Source organism: Desmodus rotundus, chromosome 8, assembly GCF_022682495.2.
Source record: "Desmodus rotundus isolate HL8 chromosome 8, HLdesRot8A.1, whole genome shotgun sequence".
Taxonomy (NCBI): domain Eukaryota; kingdom Metazoa; phylum Chordata; class Mammalia; order Chiroptera; family Phyllostomidae; genus Desmodus; species Desmodus rotundus.
In genome coordinates, this window is record NC_071394.1 from 60,988,457 (window position 1) to 60,999,695 (window position 11,239).

An 11,239-nucleotide genomic window follows, 5' to 3' on the forward strand; every position below is an offset into this window, starting at 1 on the left:
ATTTGTTTTTATAACATTTTTGGTTTTTACACCTTATATTGGGCTCAAATTAAGTAACTTAGAATAGGACTTCAGTTAGCAGGTTAAGGTAGTACTTAACTTTTTCAGAGCTTGAAATCCATTACCATTTTTCTTAGGAAAGAAAGGGAACCTGGGCTTGCGAGACATTAGAAGTGATCGACTCCAATCTCTGTCTGTGTATATATTACAGATGAGAAGCAGAGGAGAACTAGGGATCGAGTACATTGCCCACAGTAGCAGAGCATTCGTCAGGCCTTTCTTTGCTCCATGGGAGAGACGGGTATGTTGGCCTATACCTTTGTTATTTTTTGTTGGTGTATTTTGACCACAAAGAATTATTTCCATTCATCACATCACAAATTGTTTTTAAAAGTTAGGTTTTAGGTAATACCTCTGGTTTAAAAACTACTTCTTAAGCACCTAAATATTTAGTAATATAATGACATTTTCCTTTTCATATTTCTGGTTGATTATGACCATCCAAAACTTAGTACTGCTGTACTGAGTCCTGGATACTACTACTTTATTCTATACAAAAACAGGTAAAATGTTGAATCAGCCCATTAAGAATGCAAGTCCAACCACACAGAGGCTGCCTGTCTAGGAGGGGCAGTAGGCTGCCGGAAGTGTCTGGAAGCCATCACTTGCATAAGTGAGCAAATGACCCCTCAGCTGCCCTCAGGACATGAACGTTTCCCAAACAGTAGAGCCTCAGTGCAGGCCCTTAGAGCTCAAGGACAGGGCCTGCGCCACTCAGTATGAAAATGGTACCTAAAAATTATGTATGTGACTCGAGCACATACTCTGGAACATAAAAGGCCCTGGATAAATATTTGATTAATACACTACACAGATAGAATCTGTCCTGAGATATTCAAATAGCACAAAAGGAAAACTGGGGTGACCTAAAATGAAAGGGAGCCAGTGCAGGGGAGAACATGTCATGAGGTGTGCTGGGAGATGGCAAATCAGCTTCAGGTTTCAGTTTGTCAAGTTTGGTAGATGGTTCAGGGGCTGCAGCCTCTGCTCTTAGCTCCAAGAGAGTACTGGGAGCCAGAGGCAGCCAGGTGATTTCACAAGGTCTGCAGTAGAAGGACCTAGAGAGGGGTTCTAGTTCACCTGCAAACTTTCCCTGCCTAATTTCCTCTTTCAAAAAACTGGGATAAGATTTTTCAGCAAAACTTTGGTGATTTGAGTTACTGGATATGAAGTGCCCAGGAAGCAGGGCCTCTAGCACAAGCAGCACTCAATAAATGGTCCTGGTCTCCACCAAGGCAGCTGGCCTCTCCTCGTGGCAACTTCCTCACCTGAACCCCACTCACCCCCACAGGGACCCAGGAGTACAAAGTAAGCTCCTGTTATAAGTAATCTTTGCAATGTATAACTACTACACACACACACAAATACTATTTGGGTATTGTGATTAAAGATGAAGAGGAAATGCCCTGGTGTCTAAAGCCTATGGATTTTGAGAAGAAACTGTGAAGGGTTCACTCCTTTGGGAATATAAACTAATGAAACATCTTGCATGCAAACATTTAATAACAATGACAGGTACTTAAGCTGAAACTTCCTACGGAGTTTTAGTTTGGAAACCAAACTTCCGGGGACACCGCACCCCACACCATATCTCCTGATAAAATCTTCTAAACTCTTTCAGGTATACACACACCTTAATTGGGCCGGGGGTGGCCTGAGGGTGGGGAGAACAGGTCTCTCAGGAGCGTGTGGGATATGAATTTGTTCAATGACTGGGAGCAGAGATGAGTAAGGCAAATGCCGTACATGTATCAACCCATCATTCAGCCAAACTGCTGATCAGTCCATTCTTGCCTCCCGAGCCCAAATAAGGCTCACCATTGCTTGGGGTATTTTAAACAGAAAACGGGCAGTGGGTTGGCGGTGAAATGTGGGGCCAAGGAAAGGCCGGCTGGCTCCGGCGACCCTCATGTTTTCTGGGAGCGAAGGGGCGCGGGAGCGTGCGAAGGCCCGCGTCTGGGGCGGGTGGAGCCCGCTGGCGGGGTGGGAGGAGCCCCTATTCGGGGCTTTTGGAGTGAGTCTCCACCTACCGACCCCGGGTCTCACGGGGGCGTGGCGGAGGCGTGGCAAGAGCTGACGAGGCACTACTCTCATTGGCCGCTCGGCGTCACCCCGCCCCGCGCCGCGGGTACAAAGTAGCCACGCTCATCCGCGGCATCCCGCCACTCTCCAAGCGCAGGACTTCTCTTTTCTGATTTTCCGCACGCCTCCCTCGCCTACCATGGCCACCATTCAGCAACTGGTAGGAAGATGGCGCTTAGTGGAGAGCAAAGGCTTCGATGAGTACATGAAAGAACTAGGTGAGGCACCGGGCTGGGCTGTGCTCGCAACGTGGCTTGCATGTGTGCGTTTGTGTGTGTGCTTATCTGTCCTCAGATCCCCATTTGCCGTGCTGGGCTCGGGGGCGGACGTACTCGGCCGCCACCTCCAGCCTCTCCCCTTCCCCTTTCCGCTGTCAGTCCCCACCACGCGGCCCAGGATCCGCCGCTGCTCTGCACCACGCGGCGAAGCAGCCGGAGAGCTGGGTGTGCGCGCTTCCCGCGGGTCTTTGGACTCCCGATGTGTTCCGCCGCGTGGTGCACCCGGCTGTCTGCTACTTTCCGTCTTAACTTCCCCTATTCTTCTGTCCTTCTCCCCATCCTCTCTCCTCCTGCCACTAGCATGTATCTCCTCTTGGTGGCCGCATCTCGCCTACTCTGCTGCCTCTTTTGTTCCTCGATGGCAAACGAGTCCCCTCCCTCTTTTCTCCGGGATGCGGTGCCTGTAGAGGGTCCGAACGCCGCTATAGTCTCAGCTTTCGTCCAGCTCTTGTCCCGGTCAACGCCACCCCGGGCCCTTTGATAGCGAAGCTCTCCAGTAGCATCTGGCATCTTCGACTCTGACCCAGAGGCTTGGCCCCGGCAGCACTGACCTTGCCTGGCTTTGTGCGCGGTTGGCCACAGTGGGCGGGGAGCGGAACGTGCTAGGGGGTAGCAGTGCTCAAGCCGCCTTGACCCCCGAATCTTGAGGGTGAGGAGTGAATGGGCTCTGTTGGAGAAGCGCAGTCAGACATAGTGAGGCCCTCCTGCTGTGACTCCCTATCTGCGTGCTTTACGAGCGTGGCCCTACGGAAGGCACCTGCCTTCTTAAAGGCTTTGTTATAGAGGAGAATGGGTCCCAGGGAGAAGGTTAGAATTTACTGTCTCACTCAAAACAGTGCTTCATTCTTGTCCTTTTCTAAGCCAGTGACAATGATTGCATGCTGGTTGAGACATTGGATGGATTTATGAACAAAAATGGACTTTTGTCACAGGTCAGTAGGAGTGTGATGGAGTGGCATACATAGCCTAGGTCCTGTATGTGACGGGGCTTCTAGCCCCGAGACAACTGTGGAACGGACGATGAGGGGGCTTTGGAAGCCGCCATTCCACCACTTTAGCGAGGATGCCCTTGGGTACAGAAGTCACTATGAAGACCTTCGTCTTTGTAGCCCCTGTGGCATTTCAGAAGCACTCCTGCTCTGGCCTGTCTACAGGACAGTGCTTGGTTCAGACTGGTTCTGTGGGGACTCTTGAGTGTACTTAGGATACTGGGAGTAAAACAAAATGGCAGTAGTTTCCTTTTTTTTCCCTTCACTATGAACCTAGAGCAAGATGGCTATGAAAAAAGCCATTTACTGCACTCATATCCAAGAAAGGCATCGTTTGTGTGCATTCACCTGTCTGAGGACCAAACATTCTCTGCCTATTGAAATCGAATGTGTTCATCACATGGCTTGTTTCCAAAGTTCCAGGGTTGCCAGGCTCAATTCACTAGAATGCAATCAAGGTATGGGAAGAGCAGAGCCCCTCATTTGTCCAAAGTGAGAATAAATAGTAACTCAACGAACAACAGAAGGCACCAACCCCTTGCTGGCAGAAGAGCACACTGGAGGGGACATGGGACACCATCATCAAGATCCTCAAGCCAGTTTTTCTCATAGGTTGTAGTCTCCTTGTCTGAGGTGGGGATTTGGCCCAGATCTAAGTTTCCTTGTAAATGTTAACACCCAGAGGAAATACACAGATTATAAATTAGATGTGATATCAATATAGTAATTGAGTTCTATAGCTATGAAATGTTCTCTATTTTTGAAGGTAAGATTTTTTTTCCATTTCTTACTGTTACGATTGTGCTGTTTTACCTCTTAAAACATTGTGCTATTTGAGTATCTCAGGATTGGTTTCTACTTGTGTAGTATATTGATCAAATATTTATCAAGGGCCTTTGCTGTGCCACACTATGTGCTGGAGTCATATACAATGGTCAGTAGAATTGAGTAAGTCAGTTTTAGAAGTCCGAATTGCTTCCCTAGCTTTCTGAAGGCCAGCAGAGCGTGGTAGCCACGAGCTGAAAATTTGGAGCCAAACTGCCTGCACTGTTGGTCCCCGGCTCGTGACTTCCTAGCTGAGTGAGCTTGTGTAGGTTACTTCAGTGATTCACTTTGTCATTTGTAAAACAGACAATGCTTCCCACCACCTCACCCCCCTCACAGGGTGGTCGCAAGGCTTCCGTGATTTGTGTATGTCAGGTGCTAGCACCTGGTGAGCACTGGCTCTATCTTTGCCTTAAGTTCTTGGTAAGTGAGTAAGTGAAAATACTCAGAGCACAGTAATTGCAGTTGAATCACTGCTTTTATTCTGTAAGGTATAACTTTGGTGTTCCTGTTATTTAACATGATTAACATTCACAGGTGTGGGAATGGCTCTGCGGAAGATGGGTGCCATGGCCAAACCAGACTGTATCATAACTTTTGACGGCAAAAACCTCACTGTAAAAAGTGAGAGCACATTGAAAACGACACAGTTCTCATGTAACCTGGGAGAGAAGTTTGAAGAAACTACAGCTGATGGCAGAAAAACTCAGGTCAGGCATAATTTATATAATCACAGAAGCTTCTGTAATGATAGATTGTATTAATAACATTCTTACTGTTTACAGGCAAGAACTTAATGAAAAAAGTCTCAAGTTACTTTATGAATTGAGTTGACAAATTAGTGTGAAAGGATCGGCTTCATAACTTAGTCTATATTTTGTAAAAATAGTTTAAGGAACATGAGAGTTTAAGCGTCTTATGTGTGTCTAGGTTGAAAAGCTTCAATTCTATTATGAATAAAATTGGTATGAAGTAGACCTAGAAAGGAAAGTTGTAAAAATGTTGATTAAGGAGGTTATGAGTCATGGAAACTCTTATAATGTACTTTGGAAAATTTAAAAATGTACTTTATTTTTGCAGACCGTCTGTAACTTTGTAAACGGCGCATTGGTTCAACATCAGGAGTGGGATGGAAAGGAAAGCACAATCACAAGAAAACTGGAAGGCGGGAAAATGTTGGTGGTAAGTGCCCAGCTCCTGAGGTCCTCGCGGGCTAGTTGTTTGTGTTCATAGTGCACAGAACTGTATATATCAGTGATAATGAACGAGACAAGTAGGTTGGGGTAGGAAAAAATGCAAAATAACACCAGTGCACTGATAACCAAAAAGGCCTTCGGAGATGATGTGGCAGGGTGTCGCTGGGGCTGGGTTTAGTCGTACTCCACTGAGACCAGCATCATCTTGGGTATGCCACCAAACTGCTCCCTGGGGCGTACATTTTTTCCATTTTTTTGAAATGAGGAATGCTGTTTGCGAAGACCAAATGAATTATTTAGATACTGCAAATCAATATGTTAGTGTTCAGCAAAACATACACATACCTTATGCAAAACAACAGGTTCTAGCTTTTCAAACTGAGGAATCCTAACATGTATTTTCTTCATCTGTGAAGTAGATGACAAGGTTTTCTAGGAATCTTAATCCTAACACCTAACTTCCACCTGGGATGCAAGACTAATGTAACTCTTTAATATTGTTCTTTCTCGTAGGAATGCGTCATGAACAATGTCACCTGTACTCGGATCTATGAAAAAGTTGAGTAAAAATTCCATCATCCTTCTGGACAGGAATTAGCTGTGAGGATAAACAGGCTCAGTTCAATGAGCAAATCTCACCATGCTTTTTTTTTTTCTTTCCCATTACTGTTCTGTTATCTTCATCACAAACATTTTACATGCAACTATTTACAAGTGTTAGTTTAAATAGGACCAACCCTTTGGTTAGTAAATAAATGTGTTTATGCTATACCAGTGTTGTATGCTTTTTTTGTTTCAACTTTATAAGAAATTAATGATGAGTTTTAATAATGAATTGCATAAATTCCGGGGTAGTCTTGAGGGTACTATTTTGAGATTATATTTTAGTAATTTATATAGAGAGCTACTACTGTGGCAGATACACTACCAATTCTTAAGCTTGCCCTGTGCTATTTGAAATTTGTGTTAACTCAAGATTCTTAAAATTCTGGCAGAGATGGTTGTCATTTAAAAATAGCCACATACACTTTATAATTTAAATACTGAAATTAGGCCAATTAATAACCCTTTAATAGCCCCAAAGTGTTCAAGTGAAAAGGAAGAATTACATGTCTCTCATTTTAAATCAACAACTAGAATCGATTAAGCTCAGTGAGCAAGGTTTGTTGAAAAGTGAGACAGACCAAAGAGGCTAAGCCTCTTGTCGGGGGGCTTTAACGCAGTCCCCGCCCCCCGCCCCGTCCTCCACGGATGAAGAATAAGTCCACCAAGACATGATCTGCTTGGGGAGGAAAGGTGGCCAATCTCTCAAAGGAGAAGGGCCTTGAGCCTTTCCCTCCATGGGCTTTTATTAGGTTCATTCGCATAGGAATACGGATAAAACTCATCAATCATTGTCAGCCAGTAAGGGTTAAACAATACAGGATTTACAGAGAACTTTGAGGGCTTATTCTGAGTTACAGCCAATTAGTTAGAGGGCCATAAAACTTTAGGCGCCAGACTCATCTCAGGTCTGGACCCTTATCTTTTAAGCTGAGGGTACAGATTAAGTAGGTTTCACAGGAATGTACATATTTTCCTTAGGCCTGATTCCCCAGGGAATCCGCCCCTCCCAGCACAGGACTGCACCGCCCTCTGTTATGGCTTCAGGCTTAAATCAGGCAAGGGAAGTAAAGCAGCCAAGAGATTAGGAGACTTTTTGCAGACAGAATGAGGACTCAGGCTATTTCAAAGCTGAGGGGTGAGGGTCCATCACCCCCTTTTGCCACAGCCCCCCGAGTCCTTCCCTGCGGGCCTCTTCTGTGACCAGAACCTGTCTTAGGTTGATCCTCCTTTGAGGATTCTTACCCGTCATTGGCTAACTGGCCAAGCTCAGGGCCAAGCAGGGTGAAGTGGGTAGAGGTGGCACTTCCGCCAGGGAGATAAGCTTTGTCTCCTTAGTGGCTTATGGTCCCAACTCTGACTCAGCCTTAACCATGGGGAGTTACAGCCTCTGAAACCAGGCAGGGCGGTTCCCAACAGCCTCTTGTCCCAAACAGCCATGTTGTGAAAGCAAAGAAAACGTCCTTGAAGGAAATGAAAAGTGCTACTCCAGGGAACACACGAATTTTAAGAAAGCTGATCTGGAGAAAGTTTTAGTGGTCTGAGTGGAAGTTCAAACAAGCCACAATGTTCCCTTAAACCAAAACCTAACCATGAGCAAGGACCTAACTCTTCAATTCTATGGAAGCTGAGAGAGGTGAGGGGGCTTCAGAAGAAGAATGAAGCTAGCAGAGGTAATTCATGAGGTTGAAGGAAAGAAGCCATCACTTTATTGTAGTGGTCTGGAACCGAACCTACAATATTGCTTATGGGGCAGTGCTGCTCCAGACTTACTTTATCTGAATTTCTATCTTGGTTATTATCATCTCCATGCTAGAGTTCCCCTTTCAACCTCTTTTCCCACTTATAATAGTGTACATTTTTATGATTCTCCCTGCACCAAACACTAGGCCAAGTACTTTGAAAGTTTTGTGATTCTCAGAGTGATCCAAGACAATGGGTACTCACTACTGTGTTCTTCCTGATTCAGCCGAGAATAGCACAGCTTTGAGTTCAGGAAATGGTCCCAAGCCACACAGCAAGCTCAAGTCAAAAAACAGATTGGAGCACAGGTCTGATTTTAGTCCTGAGCTACCTGCCACCCACCACGTTCTCATTTCTATCCTTTAGCTCATGGACTGGGGCATTGCTTAAGGAGGAGTAGGCCCATGCTTCTCACATGGAGAATCTTTGACACTGTGGTTGAGAAGTTCTCTTCATTGTCCTGGACCGTAGCAAGCATGGTAGGAACAGCATCCTAAGAGCATTGCCACAAAATGCACATGGCACCCATCAGTCTGCCCTGAGCACCCCATACATTTCCAGGTGTCTTCTAAGTGGCCCCATACGTAGTTGAGAATCAGGGTAGAACAAAGGGATCTAAACTTTATATTATCTGGTGTCAATTAAGTCCTTTCTGCTAAGCAATCCTTTCATGTCAGTGGACTCCTATCCAAAGATATAGGGCCTTCATTGAATATTTTGGTTTTCTCTGAACTGGTGGTGTGCTGGAATGTAATCTGGTTAGTTCTACAGTACACAGGATCTCTGGGGAGACTCCCCTTCACCCAAGACCTACCGATCTCCAGTGTTCTTTTCTGTGCTTTAACTGATAACCTGGATAATTCCCTGGGGATGTCATGTCTAATTTTAAATGAGTTTAACCTTTCTAAAATAAAGTGTGATGACTTATGTGCTTGGGTTTTGGAAGTGCACAGTCCCAATATCCAATTCTGTCTCTCTACCTTTTAGGAGCTGTGTGATTTAGGACAAATTACTTGACTTTTCTGAACTCTAGTTACATCCTTTGCAAAAAGATATAACATTGCTTGTAGAGTTGTTATAAATATGAAACGAGATAGTGTACACAAAGCACTCAGCACAGGGCCCAGCACAAGGTAAAGGCTTAATGTGTCTCCAGTCCTGCCTGGCAAAACTTTCTGTGCTAACGGAAAAGCTCGGTGACACCTGCACTGTCCATGCTGGTGGCAGTAGCCACACAGAAGTTGCTATTGAGCATTTGAAATATGGCAAGTGCAACTGAGGAATTGAATTTTTAATTTTATATAACTATATAAAATTTAAAAAAATATATAACTTTATATAATTATTTTAATTTTAATTAATTATTTAATTAATTAAAATATAAATTTAAATACCCACATAGGGTTAGTGATGGCTGATTTGGACAACACAGGACACTAATGTCCTGTTTTCTAAAATTAAATTTCTTATTCTCTTTATTCCAAACCTAGTCCTCTTGTATTATTCTCCATGTTAATCCATGGGAAAGTATATTTTACAGTTCCCAGGCTAAGTGCTTTGGAGTCATCTTTAACTTTTTATCTTTCTTTCCATACCATATCTAATCCATTAGTAAATGATTCCTACTTTATCTGCAGAATATATTTAGAATTAATTACTTCTCACCTCTTCCAGAGATACCACCCTGATTCAAAAAGCACCATCATCCCTGACTTCCTTGTTTGCATTTTTATTCTCCCAGAATTATCATCTTACACATTAAAGGATGTCATTCCTGGTGAGAACTCTCCATTGGTTCCTCACTGCATTTCGAGTAGAAGCCAAAGTCTTTACAGACGTCCAATCTGATCTTGCTCTTACCACTCAAACATTTCCCTCCAGCCACTGGTCATTGCTGACACAAGTGTGCTCCTGCCTCAGAGCCTTTGCACATGTTTGCTGCCTCTGCCTGTAACAATCTTCCCAGGAAACTGCAGTCCAGGCTTTCTCAACTTGCTCACTTCCTTCCAGTCTCTTCTCATATATCACCCTGGCAGTGAGTCATGCCCAGCCCACACTGCATCCTCCCCCATACTCTCTAGTCTCTTCTGCTGTCCTTGCTCTTATCACCAATACTGATTGGCTATATATTTACTTGTTTGTTTAAAAATTTTTTTGGTATTGTTTGTCTCTCCCACTAGAAATAAGCTCCATGAAGAAGGGACTTAGCTTTTATAGTGTTCCCTCTCTATTAATTAGGAATCACCTGGGGACACAGAAAATGCTCAGTAAATATTTGTTGAATAAATAAATTCATTAATAAATCAGTGGCTTCCCTATTTAACACCTTTTAGTATCACTTAACACCTTTTATAATTTTGCTTCAATTTATTTTTTGAAACCATATTTGTTACCTTTATACAAATAATTCAACTTTAGTCAGGTCCTTTACTCACCACAGATGTATTGTGCTTGATGACTGTAGAACATGGATGTCTGAAATGGGAAGGAAGGATTCACCCCTGTCCCTGAGCTGGTAGGTCGAACACTCTGCTCCACCAGGAAACTGATTGCCCAATTCCAGTCAACAAATTCAATTCATTTTGTTACAGTTGAGTATTCTGCCAACAGGCAAGGTCTGTCAGAACTTGACCTAAGTTATCTGTGAAACATGGTGCAGATTAGAAAGAATTTACCACAAGTGAGATGGTTTAACATAAATCAAACTTTCACAAAAGAAAAATGTCCAGGCAACTTTATGCCCTTGAGTGCTTCCTGGGCGTTACCTCTTCTCTTCGAGCACAATGTGAGTGGCTAAAGGTGATGATGATGGTGAAGCACAACTATGAGATCTTTGTAGACAATATGAGGCTTTTTTACATGCTATATAATAATGTTGCATTTATTGCTAATGTTGTGGTTTCTCGAATCTTAATCCCTTCAACCTTTTCCCAAATTTCTGATATTCAAATCTGTGCTATGATCCAACAAAGGTTGAGAGCCATCTTCTTAGCACTTTGATTTTAACACTGCCAGCTCAACTTAGGCTATTACTCAAGTCTTGCTACTCACTAATCAAGGATTCTTAATGTCCATGGCATTTGAAATTCACTTTTAAGTTTATGAGAATAATTACAGCTCTTTTCTGGGTGCCATGTACTCTCTGCCCCTCCTCTCAGTGTTGTCCTCTTAGAAGTCACTGCCACTTGGCGCTCATGTGTGGTGTGGGTTAGTAAGAAGAACTGATAAAGTTGGTGAACTGGTTTAAAAAACTGAGTGACATGTGCTTTGAAATTGTGAAAGGCAGGGTGGTGTGATGTGTCACTGGACTCAGAGCAACTGGGAAATCACCAGAATCTGATGACATCTGATGTGTCAGGGTGTCACTAGATGTGAACATTTGCTTAAGATCAAGTCCATCTCCTCCTTCCATACCTCCTCCCCGTACACTGCACACTTTGAAAATGTCTGAAAAGAGAATAAA

General features: G+C 43.8%; 1 protein-coding gene across 1 annotated transcript; it reads left to right on the forward strand.

Annotated features, from left to right (window-relative positions):
- Positions 1-2,205: 2,205 nt before the first annotated feature.
- On the forward strand, positions 2,206-6,201 carry FABP5 (fatty acid binding protein 5). The gene is made up of 4 exons (XM_024578319.3): positions 2,206-2,360; positions 4,772-4,944; positions 5,315-5,416; positions 5,944-6,201. The coding sequence occupies exons 1-4, from the start codon at positions 2,282-2,284 to the stop codon at positions 5,995-5,997; spliced, it is 408 nt and encodes a 135-aa protein (XP_024434087.1). The 5' UTR covers positions 2,206-2,281; the 3' UTR covers positions 5,998-6,201.
- The last annotated feature ends 5,038 nt before the right edge of the window (positions 6,202-11,239 follow it).

Excerpts from the sequence above, each read along its gene's own strand:
- FABP5 (XM_024578319.3), top strand. The coding sequence starts at position 2,282 with ATGGCCACCATTCAGCAACTGGTAGGAAGATGGCGCTTAGTGGAGAGC. Across the intron at positions 4,945-5,314 it reads CTGATGGCAGAAAAACTCAG|ACCGTCTGTAACTTTGTAAA; the intron begins GTCAGGCATAAT and ends TTATTTTTGCAG. Across the intron at positions 5,417-5,943 it reads AAGGCGGGAAAATGTTGGTG|GAATGCGTCATGAACAATGT; the intron begins GTAAGTGCCCAG and ends TCTTTCTCGTAG.